The sequence below is a fragment of the Brassica oleracea genome, chromosome C3 (genome assembly GCF_000695525.1).
Source record: "Brassica oleracea var. oleracea cultivar TO1000 chromosome C3, BOL, whole genome shotgun sequence".
In the NCBI taxonomy this organism is placed as follows: domain Eukaryota; kingdom Viridiplantae; phylum Streptophyta; class Magnoliopsida; order Brassicales; family Brassicaceae; genus Brassica; species Brassica oleracea.
The window spans coordinates 11,025,754-11,044,781 of NC_027750.1; the positions used below are offsets into that span (position 1 = coordinate 11,025,754).

At 36.5% G+C, this 19,028-nt stretch overlaps 2 protein-coding genes and 1 pseudogene across 2 annotated transcripts; 2 read left to right on the plus strand and 1 right to left on the minus strand.

Moving 5' to 3' along the window:
• Positions 1 to 1,142: 1,142 nt before the first annotated feature.
• On the plus strand, positions 1,143 to 2,247 carry LOC106329869 (annotated as a pseudogene).
• Positions 2,248 to 10,187: 7,940 nt separating this feature from the next.
• On the plus strand, positions 10,188 to 11,339 carry LOC106333804 (F-box protein At2g14710-like). The gene has a single exon (XM_013772205.1). The coding sequence runs from the start codon at positions 10,208 to 10,210 to the stop codon at positions 11,312 to 11,314; it is 1,107 nt and encodes a 368-aa protein (XP_013627659.1). The 5' UTR covers positions 10,188 to 10,207; the 3' UTR covers positions 11,315 to 11,339.
• Positions 11,340 to 11,690: 351 nt separating this feature from the next.
• Positions 11,691 to 17,892, minus strand: LOC106329870 (calcium-dependent protein kinase 25). Its single transcript, XM_013768480.1, is given in 14 exon segments — positions 11,691 to 11,968; positions 12,108 to 12,225; positions 12,228 to 12,294; positions 12,389 to 12,498; positions 12,501 to 12,543; positions 12,594 to 12,683; positions 12,685 to 12,716; positions 12,800 to 12,833; positions 12,835 to 12,956; positions 16,986 to 17,286; positions 17,288 to 17,460; positions 17,463 to 17,498; positions 17,501 to 17,588; positions 17,590 to 17,892. Coding segments are annotated over 13 exon segments (1,446 nt in total). The 3' UTR covers positions 11,691 to 11,968; positions 12,108 to 12,178.
• Positions 17,893 to 19,028: the final 1,136 nt, after the last annotated feature.

Here is a 19,028-nt window from a genome sequence, read left to right on the forward strand (position 1 = left end):
CGTCTAAAAAACCGTGATGGAGGGTGATATACATTAACGGTTTATAAGTTGAGGGTTTATAATGTTGAAAACTTAGTTGGAGATTTTTTTTACGATTCAAGAATAGTTGAGGGGTTTTATCACTAAAGTCATTAAATGATTTAAAAACTTTATTATCATTTATACATTGTTTTATATTGATATAAGCCTTTAAAACTAATTTATAAATTTTTAATACATTACTTTATAACCGATTTATAAAGCTTCATAAATATTTTAATACTTTTACATATGATTTATGCGGTTTCACAATGAATTTATAAGTTTTTACAATTTCTGCTATTTGTTAGGATAAAATAATCTAACATTCTCCGTGATTCTACTGAAACATAAAGTAATACAATAAATCAAGAATAATATATTAAATATATTATTTTGTTGATAAAAAAAAATATAACGTATTTGTTCATAAATCAATGAGAATATAAATAATCATGCATTATTTTTTTTTGGGGGGGGGGGATAGGAGGAAAGTATGAGCCGGAGGACGAAAATCATGAAAAAAAAATGCGTCATACTCTAAATAGAAAGATTGACTTTATAAATGAATTATCCTCGACACTACTTAAAACTCAATAGTCAATATAACTTAGACACTTTAAATTATTTGATATTTGACAATGACGATATAAACACACAAATTTTCTTATATCACTATTGTCCCATATCAAACTATTTAATATTTTGAAGTTATATTAAGTTGTAAGTATTACTAAAAATTATTAATTTTGGATGTATAAATTAATTTTATAATAAATTAATGTATTAAAATTTATAAATTAGTTTTAAAGATTTATATCAATATAAAACAATGTATAAATGATAATAAATTTTTAAACTATTTAATGACTTTTAGTGATAAAACCCCTCAACTAAGTTTTTAACATTATAAACCCTCAACTTATAAACCGTTAACGTATGTCACCCTCCGTCACGGTTTTTTAGACGGAGGGTAATATATGTTAATGGAATTAAAGTTGAGAGTTTATTTCATAAGATTTTTAATTGAGAGTTTATTTTACGGTTAATTTTTAGTTGAGGGGTTTAATTACTAAATACTCCTTTTACGAACATTCGGTTGAAACCCTATTTAGGAAAACAGAATGGATCCAACCAAAAAATTAAAGAAGGAGATAGTGGCACATGAGCAGCTTCCATGGGAGTTGATTGAAGAGATACTCTCTCGTCTCTGTCCTGAATCTCTTGTCCGCTTCAGAGTTGTTTGCAAACGATGGAACGCTATCTTGGACGACAAGACGTTCATTTACAACCACAAGGAGACGTTTCGATTCATCGTAACAAATACAACGAGGCCCAAGATTTATTCGGTAAGCGTGGATCCCAAGATAGTTGTGCGTGAGTTAACATTGGATATTCCCGGTTTAATCTCAAAAACCTAAAAAGTTGGTTAACTATTGATATGTGGCATGGATAAAGGAGCAGCAGTTTGTAACCCCTGGTTGAAACGAAGTACATGGATTAGCGAACCTCGCTTTCAATTCCATGGCATATGTCATCTTGATAGTAATGGTAGAAGTGAGGAATGTGTTTACAAGACCATTTGGGGTAAAAATGTCGAGTGGAAGAGCCATGATCTTGCTTCAGGTACGTGGAAAGACATCGAGTCGATGTCCGGTGATACTAGCCAGGAAGAAAAACAATTTAAAACGTTACATTCTCCAAGTGGTGTCTTGTTGAATGGAATTTTGTTTTGGATTGTTTTTTTTCTGACGAGACGGTTCCCTTGTATCACCTAGATACCTTCGATTTTTCAGAGGGAAAGATTCTACAGATTTTTTTATCTACCATGTGTGAGGAGCCATCCTCACGATGCTCTAGTCCTTAGTGTCTTTAAGGGAGATCTTTTCGGTGTTAAAGCAATGCAATGTAACGAAGAAGATTGAGATTTGGGTGACCGAGAACAAAGTTGAGAATGGTGCTGGTGTGCTTTGGATGAGTTTAATGACTTTTTCAATTCCTAACATTCCCTGTTTAGCGCAGACCTTCTTCATTCATCAGCCGAGTTACTTCATTGACAACAATAAAAGACTTGTAGTGTGTTTTTGCGACGAAACTGGCAAGGCTTGGATCTATGTTATGGAGGATAATAAGTCGATCAGCAAAGTCAAAATAGATTCTGTGGTTGATTCTTGGCCTTTGCATTGCACTTATTTTCCCAGCTTGATCCCGGTTCCTCAAGGCCACTAACATGGAACAGAAGTAAAAGTTTAATTGTATTACGTGTGTTTCTTGTTTTTTTTTAAATGTTGAAACTAGTGATTTTGCTCAGTATCCTTTTGGTTTTGATTTATTTTGGAGAAATAACTCCTGTTAGTTTTGTTAGAGCAAAGCTAGTTTAAGAGTTTAACGGGCTCAGTTTTGCACTAGTAGTTTGACTTCGATCCGGAAGTATTGGCTTTCACTTTGTGATCTTATATATTTCAAAACTAATAATATTGCACTTGATAATGAGGCCCCTTTGATAAAATTGCCACACTTGACAACCAAAGTAACACAATCTATATTTCATATAACTAATAACTACATAATATTGAGTAAGTTTTGAAATTGATTACGGTTTCAAAAGGTGAACAAGAAAATAGAGCAACAAGAATGTGAGTTTAGTTTTTAGTACGTTTGACTTTTTGACCCGAAATGTATCATTTTTACAATCTATGAGTTCCTCGCAGTCATCAATCTTGAAAGTGCATCCCATGTAAAAGTGATCACAAGACGAGCCATCTATGTGTAAGAAAAACTATGAAGACAATATTTATTAGATCACCCCATATATACATACTGAGATATTAGAGCATAAGACCATCCGCAACGGTGGTTTTAACACAATCCTTAGTAGCTAATCCTTAACTATTAGGATTATAATAGTAATATTTAGCCGAGAAAAGCTAAGGATAAGTCCTAAGCTAAGGATTAAAATGTGTTGGTCTTTGTTGACGTGGCAGAAGTAATTGGTTCCGACTCGTGTAGGGTTTCGCGAATTCGTTTCATTTGGACGCAACACGAAAAAAAAAAAATCAGAGACGGCGATTAAGGCGATCTTTCTCTCGACCGCTAAGAAGATAAATCGAATGGTTCTCGTCACTAAAGAGGATACTCGACGGTGGTTTTAAATTTATCATGTTTTTAGTTTTTTTTTTCTTACTGATAGTTACTCATCCAAAAATATATATCTAAATTTAACATGTTTTCATTTTTTTTATGAAAGTTAATCATGCAAAAAATAAATTTTTAGTTTTCTTATGTTTTGTTTTTTAATGATAGTTACTAATAGAAAAATAATAATTATCTTTTTTTTTAACTTTTTAAAAATTTATTAATTTTTTATTCTTAAAGATTCCAATGGTGGTAACAGCATTGGAGATGCTCTGAGCATCGATGATACCTTATCAAGTCTCTTATCATTAAAGAATATTAAAAACGCAACAAACGATGTAAGAGAAAGTAGGATAAATAAAATAAAATATACTTAAGGACTCCAATGGACTAAAATTTCATTAGAATCCTTAACTCTTAAAAAAAATAAAATAAATAAAATATACTTAAAGACTCCAATGGTACTAATACCATTGGAGATGCTCTGAGCATAGATGATACCTTATCAAGTCTCTTATCATTAAAGAATATTGAAAACGCAATAAACGATGTAAGAGAAAGTAGGATAGAAGAGAAAAGAGGAGCAAACGTCTCTCTTACCAGAGACTTTCAACAAAACAAAAGCAATTAATTCTAGATGTGTCATATTTTTAGTGGTATAATATTTTTAAGAAATAAAAATTCATTTTGTGAAAATATCAATATAAAAGAGAGAGAGGGACGAAGGTTGAGAATCACGACCGGTGCTGATGCTCTTAGTGTCAACTTACTGGCCTTTACATATAACCATTGATGTCAAAGTTGTCAAGATTTGTGTTGAATCTTTCAAGAACGCTTTTGAGTACTTTTTATGTTACTCTCCCGCTCTTGTCAGTTGTCACTGTCTACAACTGCCAAGCGGTGTATCTGGTGCATTACCTACACCCCTCAATCCCTCATCCATGGATGGCCTCGGAAAAAAACAAGATTAGGTTACATATCTGCTTTACTTTGGAGTTTCATGATTCTGGACTTACATAAGAATTGTTGATCAGTCAGTCTTTGTTTAGGGTTTTCTTTCAAGGATCTTTCTGCTCAAATATTTTGCGCTTACACTTGAGGCCAAGGATCTGATGACAAATCAACTTCACTCTCCAGAACCTCAATGAAGATTTCTGCTTCCGTTGCTTAAATTTATAACACAATAGCATGAAAACACCTCCAAAAATTTAACATATAAAAGTTATGTTATCAAAGTAACAATCTTATCGCCTCTAAAGAACCTGAACCAGAGAGTAGTACTGTAGTAGTAGCCCCAGCACGTAAAAAAAAAATCTGGTGACGTTTTTGTTTTTAAAAAAATGGTAACCTACGCACTCAATAATTTAATTATTTTGAATGACTAAAACTGTAAAATAAAAAGCACATTTTTTTTTTGACAACGAATAAAAAGCACATATATACGTCGTATATTTCAATAATATATCAATATTTTAGCTTAAGAGAAAAAGAAAACTGATCTAACAATCATATATATATATATATATATACAAGCATTATGTTGAACCCTAACTAATTAAAAAAAAAAAAAAAAAAAAGATAAAAAAAAGATAGATTAGGTTAGGAGAAGAAAAAGGAGCGAAATATGAAAGCGAAAAGGTTCCCCTTGCGCCGCTCACCCAAACCCCAGATCTGAAACCCTAGAGACCTCAATAAGCAAATCAAACCCGATTAATGCTTCTCAATAGAGTACAAGTTTTATCTACTGCAACCTTATCTCAACCCGCATAGAAAGAAACTGACTCTTCTGACAACGAGTGAAGATACATTCGTCGTTGTCGATCATTAGGCCGGTGTGGCTTCTGTTTTAGTGGTAGCTGAAAAAAGATTAAAAGATGTTCCGCCCAAGGAAGAAGAAGGAAATCTCTCTGGTGGAGGAACTAAGAGATCTGGAGCTCCTCGAGGAAGGAGACATAGTCGACATCCCAGATGTGGAAAATGACGACTTGATTGAAGAAAACTCACTTAGTGTGGTAGTGAGATGTCTAAACCCGACGGTCCACAAAGTTTGAGGTTTGGTTAAAGCGCTTCCCCCAATCTGGGGTCTGGAAGATAGAACACATGGAAGAGGAGTGGGAGAGAACCGGGCTCAGTTTATCTTCCAATCCGACCGAGATCTCCACCACGTCCTAACAAGAGGACCCTGGTTCGTCAACGGGTGGATAGTAGCTCTAGAACAGTGGACCCCGAGCCCTGGCCCCGAGTATCTCACTAGGATCTTGTTCTGGATCAGAATTAGAGGCTTGCCAGTTCACCTGCTGAAGAAACAAACTGTGGACTACTTGCTTGGTCCCTTGGGGAAAGTCGAGAAGGTGGAGCTTCATGCTAAGAACTCTACTTCAGTGGAATATATCAGAGCGCAGGTTTGGATAAGTACAGAGGAACCGCTTCAATTCCGTCGTACAGCAAGATTCAAATCTGGTGAAGTGGTTCCTACAGAGCTGGAGTATGAGAAGCTATTAAAAGTCTGCTTCCTCTGCAAACGGCTGACTCATGATCAGACGCATTGCCAGTTTGCTGAGCCTGTAGAGAATGTACCCCAGTTGGAGAGCTCACGGAGATTCAATGAAAACAGACGACTACAGAACAGAGGGCCCCAGGGAGACCTGCCAATGAAGAATGCTAAGGGCAAAATGAGCAAGGGAAAGCAGGTAGAGAACAGATCCAGATCGATCTCGAATCACTCTGAGAGCAGATTTGGCAAAGGCAAGGAAAGTAGAGAACAGTACGAGATGGACCTTCCAGAGGCCACATGTAAAGTGTGGAGACCTAAATCAACCAGGGCCAATACATCCTCAGGCACAGGAGGGTCCAAACAAACAAGGAGCACAGAAGAGTCCAACTTTAAGCAAAATAGAGGAGAGAGTCCTGGTGGAGGGAGGAAGAGTGGTGGATCTTCAGGCGCAAGTCATATGACTCCTACGGTTTTTGAAAGACTTGGTGGACACCGTTTGGAGGAGGATAAGGAAACCAAAAAATCTGGAGGATCAGGAGGCTCTAGAACCCCTCTACTCAAAGGAGGCGACCAAGGCGACAAAGGATCGAAAGGAGAGTCTAGCAATGGAAGCCGAGGCTCTGGCTCAGTGTTCGAAAGGCTGGGTATCACAACAGTGATCCCTCAAGAGATAGATAAGAAGAAAGAAGAAACTCAGCCTTCGAAAAGAAGAAGACTTAGCAGGAGTGATGAGAGAAGCTCGAAAAAGGTAAAGCTCGCTTCGCGCATTGAAGAAAAGTCTCCTTCATCAGTCTTCCAGAGATTGGGAGGTCAGTCGTGTGAGAAGAATCATTCTGCTGCAGTAGCAGCTATAGTTCCAAGTCACTCTATCCGAGGGATAGTACTGACAAGTGGAAGCAATTTGAAAGAAGGGTTGATGTTTGATTCCAACCCTTCGAACACCCCATGAGGATATTGAGTTGGAACTGTCAGGGGGTGTTCTGATCATAGTCCAGTTCTAACAAACCTGGAGGGTATCAACTGGAAGAGGAAGACTAGGTTCAGATATGATCAAAGGTGGTGCAAAAGACAAGGCTTCTGTGAGATGGTGAGCAGAGGATGGCAAGAACAGGAGGGAGGAAACCTTAGTTTCATGAGTAGAATCGCCAGATGCCGTAAACAAATCTCTCAGTGGAAACGCTCAGCCAAGCCAAATTCGGCACTCAGAATCAGAGAGATTCAGTATAAGTTGCATATGGCCACAAGACAGACTGGGGATGATCCGGGAGAGATTAGTAGACTGAGAAGTGAGCTCAATGAGGAGTACTTAAATGAGGAAGTATTTTGGTGGCAACAATGTCGACTGAACTGGATCAGAGCAGGAGACAGAAACACCAAATACTTTCATGCGGTCACGAAGAACAGACGAGCGCAGAACAAGATTCACAGTCTGGTGGACGACTTTGAGAAGGAATGGTTTAAAGAAGAGGATATGGGGAGAGTTGCTGAAACATATTTTAAATTGCTATTCGCATCCGAAGATATTGGAGTGGAGCTAGAAGAATGGCAACACATCTCCCCCAAAGTGACAGAGCCTCAGAATGTAGAACTACTTAAAGAGATCACTAAGGAGGAGGTGAGAAAAGCAGTCTTCGACATCAGTCCACATAAGTGCCCAGGACCAGATGGGATGACGGGTCAGTTCTACCAACAGTTCTGGGAGACTGTAGGAGATAATGTTACTGAGACAGTCCAGAATTTCTTCAGGCATGAGTATATTGAGGAAGGACTCAATAACACCAATATCTGTCTTATACCCAAGAAGATAAACTCGAAGAAGCTCATGGAGTTCAGACCGATCAGTCTGTGCAACGTTAGCTTCAAGATTATTTCGAAGATCCTAGCCAAGCGGTTGAAGAAGACTCTAAGCTCGGTAATTTCAGACACCCAAGCGGCGTTCATTGAAGGGAGGTTAATCTCAGATAATATTCTGGTGGCACATGAGCTTCTTCATGCTTTGAGCTCCAGGAACAAATGTGCAAAAGAATTCATTGCTGTAAAGACAGATATCTCCAAGGCATACGACCGGGTGGAATGGTCATTCTTACGCAAGACGATGAGGGCGCTGGGGTATTCAGATAAATGGTGCAATCTCATAATGAAATGTGTAACATCAGTCAGGTACCAGGTCTTAATTAACGGTGCACCATACGGAGAGGTGGTTCCTTCAAGAGGACTGAGGCAGGGAGACCCCCTGTCTCCTTACTTATTTGTGATCTGCACTGAGATCTTGGTACAAATGATGAAAAAGGCTGAAACGGAAAGGAAGTTGACGGGACTCAAAGTTGCACGGGGGCCCCTGCAGTGACTCATCTACTCTATGCTGATGACAGTATGTTCTACTGTAAAGGAACAGACGAGGAGCTTCAGGTGTTGAATGACATTATACAAAGATATAGTCTGGTCTCAGGGCAGAGAGTGAATCTCCAGAAGTCAAGTGTTTCCTTCGGAAAATTAATCCCATCGCAGAGACGAGAAGCAATTAAAGGATTGCTGGGAATTGAGCAGACAGGAGGAGAGGGGATATATCTAGGGCTACCAGAGTTGTTTGGCGGCTCTAAGGTATCAATCCTCAGCTATCTTAAGGAGAGGATGAGTCAAAGAGTTCAAGGATGGCAAACCAGATTTCTATCACCCAGCGGGAAAGAAGTACTTCTCAAAGTAGTCGCAATGGCTCTACCTACTTATACTATGTCCTGCTTCCTGCTCCCCAAGACGGTATGCAGAAAGATCGCATCAATCATGTCAGATTTCTGGTGGAAAAACAAGGAGGATTCTCGAGGTATGCATTGGAAGAGTTGGGATCAGCTAACTAAATCAAAGGATTTGGGAGGGCTTGGTTTTAAGGATATAGAGGCTTTCAATCTTGCCTTATTAGGGAAGCAACTTTGTAGACTGATCACAAACAAATCGAGTCTGCTGGCCCGGATCTACAAAAGCCGGTATTATTCAAAGACATACCCGTTAAATGCTGAGTTGGGATCGAGGCCTTCGTACGCATGGAGAAGCATACACTCGGCTCAGAAATTGATCAAACAGGGAGCGAGATCGATCATTGGCAATGGCAGAAACACAGGGATCTGGACAGAGCAATGGTTGGGAGCCAAACCAGCAAGGGCAGTGAGAGCTATAAACGTCCTAACGGAGCAACAACAACAGACTCTGCCTGTAATCAGTAAGGTGAGCGAGCTACTACAAAATCAAGGGAAAGAGTGGAATTTACAGCTCCTTGATAGTCTCTTCCCCGAGGAGGAACAACAGTGGATCAGACGCATCAGACCTTGCGGAGAGAAGAGTGACGATAAGTATAGATGGGAGTATACAAAAACTGGCCATTACACTGTAAAATCAGGGTACTGGGTGCTGCAAAATATACTGAAAGGAGATGAAGATCGAGCTCAAGTGCTACAACCGAGCCTGGAACCCTTGTTCCAGATGATATGGAAGTTAGAAACAAGCCCAAAGATCAAACGTTTTCTATGGCGTTGCCTCAGTGACTCTCTACCAGTGGCTAAGAGTCTGGCGTATAGACACATATCCAAAGATGCAACATGTCTTCGATGTGCAGCAGGGTCTGAATCAGTGAATCATGTTCTATTCCAATGTCCCTATGCAAGATTAATTTGGGCTCTGTCTCCAATCCCTGCTCCTCCAGAAGGTATTGCCACTGACTCATTCTACTCTAATATCCATCATGTACTCAGCGCCCAAATGAAGTATCCAAAGGAAGAAATTGCAATGGAGTTAGTGCCTTGGATTTTGTGGAGACTATGGAAGAACAGGAATGAGTTTCAGTTTAAAGGGAGGGATTATGATGCGGTTAGTACTCTAAATAAGGCTAGAGAAGATGCAGAGGATTGGAAGAGAGGTAATGAGGTGGAATTGAAAGAGATTAAGAAAAGTACCCCCACGGGACATTGTCATAAATGGAAACCTCCACCAGCCACATGGGTGAAATGTAACTCCGATGGGTCTTGGAAAAAAGACAGAGACCAAAATGGAGTTGGCTGGGTGAGTAGGGATCAAAATGGCAGGCTGATGTGGGCTGGAGCTAAGGCAATTCAGCATGTGGGATCAGCTATAGAGTGTGAAGCAGAAGCGATTAGATGGGCAGTAGCAACCTTATCTGGCTTTGGGTATAGGAGGGTGATATTTGAATCGGATTCATTGACACTTTGCAGGATGATCCGAGAAGAAGAAGAAGTTTGGCCTCTCCTATCACCAATTCTGCAGAGTATTACACACATGCTGAAGTCTAATCCAGAATTTAGAGTGGAGTATGGTCCAAGAGAGGGTAATAAGGTGGCTGACAGAATAGCAAAGGAGTCTTCTTCTTCTATGAATCATGTTCCCAAGTTATATTCTGTAATACCTATGTGGTTGAAAGATGTAGTAGAGGCTGATATGCCTATGGAGTTTGTAAACAGTTGGTAAATGTTAAGTTTGAAGTTGAGTTTAAAAAAAAAAAAAAACTAATAAAAAAAGATATTGAAATCAAACATAGAAAAACACACGTCGGAGATGGCGGCGCATGAGGACCAGCTGCCATGGGAGTTAATTGAAGAGATACTCTCCCGTGTCTCTCCAAAATATCTTGTCCCCTTTAGAGTTGTTTGCAAACGATGGAAGGCTATCTTGGACGACAAGACGTTCATCAACAACCACAAGGAGACGTTTCGATTCATCCTAGCAACGAAATCAAAGATTTATTCGGTAAGCATGGATCCCAAGATACTGGTGCGTGAGTTATCGTTGGATATTCCTGGTTTAGAAGCTCAGAAACCTAAAAAGTTGGTTAGTTGCGACGAGTTCTTGATATGTAGCATGGATAAAGGAGCAGCAGTTTGTAACCCGTGGTTGAAACAAACTACATGGATTAGTGAACCTAGCTTTCGCTTCTATGGCATAGGTCATCGTGATAGTAATAATAGAAGTGAGGAAAGTGTTTACAAAACTATTTGGAATTCAACTACCGGGTGGAAAATCCATGACCTTGCCTCAGGTACGTGGATAGACATGGGGTCAGAATCCAGTGATAGTAATCAGGGTAAGAAAGGACCTAAAATGCATTCTACAAGTGGTGTATTTTTGAATGGAACTTTGTTTTGGATTGTTACTTCTGACGAGACAGCTTTCTTGTATTGTATACTCCTCGATTTTCCGACTGAAGGATTCTACCTATATTGTGAGCTACCATTTGGTATGAGCCATGCTCTTGATGCTCTAGTCCTTAGGTTATTTAATGGAGATCGATTTTCGGTGTTAAAGCAGTGCTATGTAACAAAAAAGATTGAGATTTGGGTGACCAAGAACAAGGTTAACGTTGAGGATGGTAGAGATGTGGTTTGGATGAATTTCATGACTTTTTCAATTCCTAACTTTCCCGGTTTAGTGCCGTTCGCCTACCCTCAGCAGCCAAGTTACTTCATCCACAAGAATGAAAGGCTTGTCGTGTGTTTTTGCGATGAATCAGGCAAGGCTTGGATTTATGTTATGGCAGAAAATAAGTTGATCGACAAAGTCAAAATAGAGTCCGTGGTTGATCCTTGGCCTTTGCATTGCACTTATTTTCCCAACTTGGTCTCGGTTCCTCAAGGTCTAAGAGATGAAGTAAAATCAGAAGTTTAATATTATTACGTGTATTTTCTTCTTTGTGTTGTCCTTTGTTTCACCAAGAGATTTGCTCAGTATCCTTTGGTTTTGCTTTTATTTTGGAGAATAACTTATCTAGTTTTTTTCAGAGCAAGTTAGTTAAAGACTTAAGCGTTCGACAGGCTCAAATTAACTTGTGGTCTAGTCATATATTTCAAAATTAATTAACTTCTGGTACTATTGATTATTTCCCCCTTCATAAAATGCAATTCTTTATGATCAAATTAACAAAGAAGTCGGATTATGCTAGCAGCAGTGACATTATCAACATACAGGGTTTTTGAAATAACATCTTTATAGTTATAAAACCTAGTATTTCAAAATTTAACTTTTGTTTTGGAGCAGCTTCATTATTCTTATTCCTAGCTTGAGTCTCAAGGCACAAAGGCAAGATAGCCTAAATGGCTAAATGTATTGAAAGCATCAACACCCTATCCCTTCTACTACAACTTTTATATATATAAAAACGCAGCTTTCATTTTTGGCTCTATAACCTTTTTAACATATAATAAATACAAAAAAGAACCTACACAATTATTTGTCTTTCCACCCATCACAACTTGTGTTCCTCGTCTCCTTGTTCTGTTCTCCCATTCAACTTGTAGCAGCTCTTTGGTAGCTTCCTACAGTCTTACAGTAAAACAAATGTTATATATTATAACTTTGAAATATGGAAAACACTAGAGATCTTATCATTAGTGGATACATTTACAAAGAGGCTACAAGTTAAGAATATGTAAAAATAAGTGAATGCATCACATTTACTTACATTCTTCACCATCAGTTTTGAATACCCTTCATACTTCTTCAGCAGCAACAATGTATTTCACTCCAACTTTATTACACTTTTGCTGATGAATCTAAACGATCACTTGCTTCATCATCTATAGATGTTCTAGTCTTACAATCTCCTATACGAATTCATCATAGTCTAATGTGCCTTCCAAGTGATCAGTCTAAAGTGACCACATGATGATCGATCAGTTTGTAAGAAAAACTATGAAGCTATAATCACTTAATCTACATGTTGAGACATTATTGTCTGCTTACTGGTGTTTGCATAGAGTTGTCAAGATTTGTGTTGAATCTTTCAAGAATGCTTTTGAGTTATTTGTAAGTTACTCGTCCGCTCTTCTTACCGTCTATAATCTTGAAGGTTCTCTAAGCCCGTGAATCTCTTCGTCTAAAAGTCTTTCTACAATCACCTGCGAGGAAAAGCACCAATCGGATATTCTCTCATCAGAACCATAAGTACCCTTAAAGCCATATTCTTGAGCTTGTCTGTTTGTGAAAACTTCTTCAAGCAACTCAACACAGTTGTATCTAGCAGTGTATCTTGTGGACTTCGGACTTCCTTCATCCCTAATCCATGGATGGCCTGTAAGAAATAAAAACCAAGATTAAGAAGGTTCCATGTCTGCTTAGACAATATATTAAAGCTTCATGATTCTAGAGACCTACACAAAGCTTGTCGAGCAGTCAGTCTTTGGTTGGGGGTTTCTTTCAAGCATCTTTCTGATTAATTCCTTTACGCTGTCAGAAACTTGTGGCCAGGGATCTGATGACAAATCAAGCTTATCCTTCAGATACTCATTGAAGATTTCTTTTTCCATCTATACTATTAAAGCAGGATCCTATTGTCCTTTTTACCTTAACCTGTCTCTTTCTTTACTAACATTGCATGTTTCATTAAGGGCAATCAAGTAATATTAATAACACATCTATATTGGGTCAATTTTTTTGGATCCAGCCCACATCAGATCTCTCTTGGGTCATTTGGGCCAATTAAGAAATCAGATCCAATTCTCACATTTTTTTTTCCTTCGGACCATTGAGTCCAAGTTCAAATAATTTTTTTTTCAACTATTCTTAATTATTATTTTTTTCTTTTCTTAATATAATTTAAGCATTCATAAAAAAAATTGAATTTTTTCATTGAAAAGTATAAATCTTTTTTAAAAGTATATAATTTTTTTTAAATATTAACCACATAATAAAATTAATTTATCAAAGTTATACCAACTTAATTTATTAAAGAAATAAAGTTTAATTTTTTAAACATAAATAGTCATTTAAAATGAAATACGATAAATAAAGATAAAAAGTTTAAGTCTTTTATAAAATAAAACACAAATATATGAAAATATGACATTTACTAAATATTTGTCAATTGAAAAAATAATAATAATAAACCCGCGCTTTGAAAGCGCGGGTCAAAATCTAGTTTCTGCTTAAATTAGTAACACACATGAGAACACCTTCCAAAAACATATAAAAGTTTTGATAAAGGTACACCTTTATATAACAAATTAGTAATATTACGATCGATGTTTGGATATTGGACTAAAGTTGGCCTTTGGAAATAGGTAGATATTTGGGCAACGTCGAGAAATTAGTGTTAGACATGAATGAATTTGGCTTCTCTACTTTATATAAAAGGAAAATTTAGAATGGGTATTTGACAATGAACTGGGGCAAATGAAGACAATTTTATTTTGGGCTGTAATATTTAAAACGTAATTTTTAATTATTGAAAATAAAATAGATATTTAATTGGCACAATCTGATTAGTTGATTATCCACGCTAATGTAAAACAAAATGTTATGTATATACATACGACAATTTCAAATAATCGACTCAGAATCTTGATACATCAGATATACTTCAAATATAAACGAAACTAATATAAATGGGAAGTCCACATGATAGTAGAAAATTGGTTCAGAAACGAAAAGAGATTATATTTCAAATTCAAAATCACATATAACAGTGAAGCAAAGGAATAAAACACATAAACGAAAGAAAATAAATATTTCAAATTAAAAAAATCAAATAACATTGATAAGCAAAGGAGTAAAGACAAAAGGCTGGTTGGTTCATTCAAAAGCCCATATGTTCTCCTTGCGAACCCTTTCTTCTTCCTCGGGTGTTAGATCATTCTTGACGTTGAAGGTTTCACGAAGTTTATCTATAATTTTACCTTCAATAAGGCCAGCGACTTTTTGAAAAGCAAGATCAATCAAGCTTGGGATGCCAAAGTAATCCGCAGCATTAATGAGATCGAAGAATGTCAACTGATTGACTTTCATTAACTTAGCGTCCAAAGTCCTCACATTCTCTTTGATAGTCTCGTCCAATGAATATTTAGCTTCAACATGTTTCTCGCAATACTCGATCACTTTCCCGATGATTTTTCATGTAACATTTATTTACATAGTGCAATCAATTGGAAAAATTGCAATTTTTTTTTTGGAAACTCTCCTCGATTTGAATGCAACATGTTTGTTAACCACGATTGGTGTACTACGGTTAGAGATAAACAACTAACTTTCGTTGTCATCATTATTTGTTGTTGTGGCCAGAGAGATTTTGTTTGAGTTAATCACCTTGTTGGGTTGTCAGTGATCAGCTATTGGAGTTCCTTCTCTAGATCAGGAAAAATGGTCTTGGATGCTTCAGATATAGTTTCCAAACTGACAGATACAAATGACCGTTTGTACACTAGTGCGTACCAGATCAGTGCATTTTTCTTATCTAAACATCCAATGTGTCAACGTGATGACGAAGATGAATGTCCAGAAGCAATTTTGGTTTGAGACTTTCTAGATACGCCATACATGGTTGAAAGCGGTTGCAGCAAGCAAAGGCTAAGAATTAGATTCATTGTTGTAAATAATAAGGATTTGGAAGAAAACATTGTAAACCTTCATTACACGATACATGATAGAGTTTAATGTAACTAGCACACATTTTAGATGACAAGAATAAACAGTGGAACAAAGTTTAGTTGATTAACATATGGACCTAGACTAGGTGAAAGAACTTCATAAAATTATTTTACCAAACGCTAGCATCTTGAAAAAAAAATGTAGATAAGTTTCCTAATTTCATAAACTAGATCCAAAAACTTATGGAGATTGGCATTGTCGATGACATTTTCCTGTCATCACATTAGAATACATCGTCATAGGCTAAAAAACAAACAACAAAAGAGGCTAAGAAAGATTAAACACAAAAACAAAGAAATAAAAATGATAAATGCTTTTAATTCCAATTGATTAAACTTGAAAGGGCGCATAGTTCTCCATAATTGGCAACATCTTTAGGAGCAATCACCTCATTATAAGAACTTCCAAGTTCTGGATCAACTTAATTAAACTGCACAAGACAAATATGCAAGCTCAAAGGGTCAGATTCTAGATACAATAGGATAAGAAATAGATCTGTAAACACATATATGTACTTTTAGAGCAGCGAGTTTGTAATGTTTGAGCTTCAAATGAGCAAATCCCAATGCACATATTGGAACCGTTGGCAACGCGAATAAAGTCAGAGGTATCTAAAATCTTAACAGTCTTTTCCACAAAGCTAATAACAAGATCATACTGTCTCATCTCCATGCTAACAAAAACCTCGCTCATACATGCACAAAGATTTCACTCTGAGAGGTCTTGAATTTAATTATCATGTTATAGCAATTCAGAGCATCGCTCATGGAACCAAACTCATAAAAGTGATGTCCAAGTTCCTGCCAACGAGCTGCAGGTGGAATCAATAAATATTCAAGCTAATCAACAATAAGACAATCTAGACACACACAAAGAAAATACAACTTATAAAATCTAAGCACCTAATCGAGAAATATCAAAATCCGAACTCAATAAACAACAAATGAAATTAGGTCAAAACTCAATTGCCTAAAGCCAACGGAGATCGCTCTGTAGGGATAGTATCTTCTTTTTAAAATTAATCACTATCAACGGCTTCAATCCAGGCCAAATCTAACATGTAGTCGCTCCCAAGCTTATATTTACATCGTTCGCCCACATCTCTGAACAACAGTACATTATTACCCTTTTTTATCTCATAATAAGGCATCTTAAGGGCTTGAATCTGACAGCTCTCTTGGTCCAAGTGCTTAGCGATGAAGAGAAGTCGAATTATCTTCGTCCGACCTTTATACCTCGCTGCGTAAGCCTCAATGCTAAGCGGTTCACCAGATGTCTTGTCGCTGCACACACCCATCCTGATATCTTTCTTTCTTTTTCTTCTTAATTAGGTTTCATTATTAGTATCACTAAGTTATATATTTCAAAATTAATAATTTTTGGAACTCTTGATTATTATCCCCTTTCATAAAATGTAATATTTTATGACCAAATTAACAAATAAGTCGGATTATGCTTCATCAAATTGTTTTATAGCAGCAGTAACATTATCAACATATAGGGTTTATGAAATAACATCTTTAAAGTAAAGTCTAGTTTTCAAAATTTACTTTTCATTTTGGAGCAGATTCGTTATTCTTATTCCTAGCTTGACTCTCAAGGTACAAAGGCATGAATAGGCTAAACTTATTGAAAGCATTAACATCACCTGAGATTTATAGGTGTCTCCTTATCCCTTCTACTACAACTTTTTTACTATTGGAACTCTTGATTATTATCATCAAAACCACCTAAATAAAAATCAAAACCTTGTTGTATTATGGTACCCTTAAAGCCATCTGGCCAATAATCTGATGGCAAATCAAGCTCACCCTCCAGAGCCTAATTGAAGATTTCTTCTTCCATTACTGCTTAAAGTAGTAACACACATGAGTACACCTTCCAAATATAGAAGCTGTGATCAAAGTAACAATCATACCTCCCCAAAAAGGAGCTGAACCAGACAGTAGCATGTAAACCATCACACTTGCGCTACAAATATCTGCTTCAGTACTGTAATCCTTGTTCAGAACTTCAGGTGCAATGTACTGTGGACTTCCAACCACATCAGTAAAGTTCTCACCTTTGAGACAACAATCTGCATTAAAGAAAACAAAGCAGAGCAGAGAAAAACAAATATGTTTGTGTAAGAAACATACTAGGCTTGACGAACATAGATCATTTACGAATAAAAAGTTTTCAGGTTTAAGATCTCTATGAATCACACCTAGAGAGTGGCAATTAAGTCTGGACCACACCAAGTATGGCCTTAGCCAAATAAGCAGCTTTTCTCTCAGAGTAATATTCTCTCTCCACTATCCTAGCGAAAAGCTCACCTCCTCTGCACAGATCCATCACCATGTGATCAGCTACCGAGTCCTCATAAGCTCCTTTGATGGAGATCACGTTTGGTGATGTTTCATTATCTCAGTCTATCTTCTCACATCTCCCAGTCTTCTTCAGTCTCTAGCTTCCTCTTCGGGATTGACTTACACGCATACTCGATCCATGTTCCTCTCTCTGTACACATAAACGTCAATCCCAAACTGCATGTGACCTAACTTCCTCCCCAAGTTATTCTGCCTGCAATCATGGCTGCTCGCTCGCTTTTTCTTCTCTTCTTCTTCTTCTTCTTCACTCTTGTTTTTTTTTCTTGTTCCAGATGAGCATGGTGATCTGAGTTTGTAACACTTGTATTCGCGAGCAATAGGGATAGTGGTCTCCGTTACAGCGAACCAAGTAGCCCCCAAGACATACCTGTCGTGTGCGGACCCCACTCTTCCGTCTATTATTGCTGACGTGTCATGAAGGTTTTCACATGATTGGTTTTCGTTATCAGGCCCCATCCTCGGCGAGTTCTTGTTTTACCATAAAGACTGTTCCACGTAACTAGTGAGCTATGATTTCCAGTTCCACCGTCAGATCTTGTGGGACCCTTCTTTCGAAGATTTTGATCCCAGATAAGGATCTCTAGTGTTTTCACTTTTAACCCTCTTCTAAAACTTGGAACTCAGATCACCATGCTCACCTTGTACTAATAATTTGATAAAAAATTTAACCTAATTGATATAAAATTGAAGTATAATAAATTCATCATAGTTTCTCCTAAAACATATCAACAACTCAAATTTAAAAGTATCTCAATTTTTAATCCAACCTTTAAAGGCGCCTAATTGCTTTAAATTTGGATGCAAAATTACATACTAAAATTTTCATTTCATTTCATTTTATTATATTTTATATTTTTATATTTTTGATTCATGTTTTTAAGCCACATGTAATATTTTATTTAAATTTGAAGAGAGATGCCAAATTATGTATCAAAAGTTTCATTTTATTTTTTATTATATTCATAAATGTTTTAATTTAATTTTATTTTAAATTTGTGAATAAAATTTAGAAATTTATACTTAAATATCAAATATATTCAGCATATTTTATTATATAAAGCTTGGTTCTTCAAAGTTGCTAATTAACATGATTGCGACATGTGTTAATTAATTTATTAAGATTGTGGCATGTGTCAAAAATATGTTACAATTCTCTTTTATTAGGATTTAAAAAGATTTAGAAAAATAAAATTATTATATTTTTTTTGGTTCTTCAAAGTTGCTAATTAACATGATTGCGACATGTGTTAATTAATTTATTAAGATTGTGGCATGTGTCAAAAATATGTTACAATTCTCATTTATTAGGATTTAAAAAGATTTAGAAAAAAAATTATTATATTTTTTTTGGTTCTTCAAAGTTGTTAATTAACATGATTGCGACATGTGTCAATTAATTTATTAAGATTGTGGCATGTGTCAAAAATATGTTACAATTCTCATTTATTAGGATTTAAAAAGATTTAGAAAAAGAAAATTATTATTACATTTTTTTGGACACTAGAGAAGGAAAATTATTACAAAAATATAGTTTATTATATAAAGCTTGGTTCTTCAAAGTTGCTAATTAACACGATTGCGACATGTGTCAA

Bases quoted from the DNA above. Each gene is read 5' to 3' on its own strand.
- LOC106333804 (XM_013772205.1), top strand. From the start codon at position 10,208: ATGGCGGCGCATGAGGACCAGCTGCCATGGGAGTTAATTGAAGAGATA.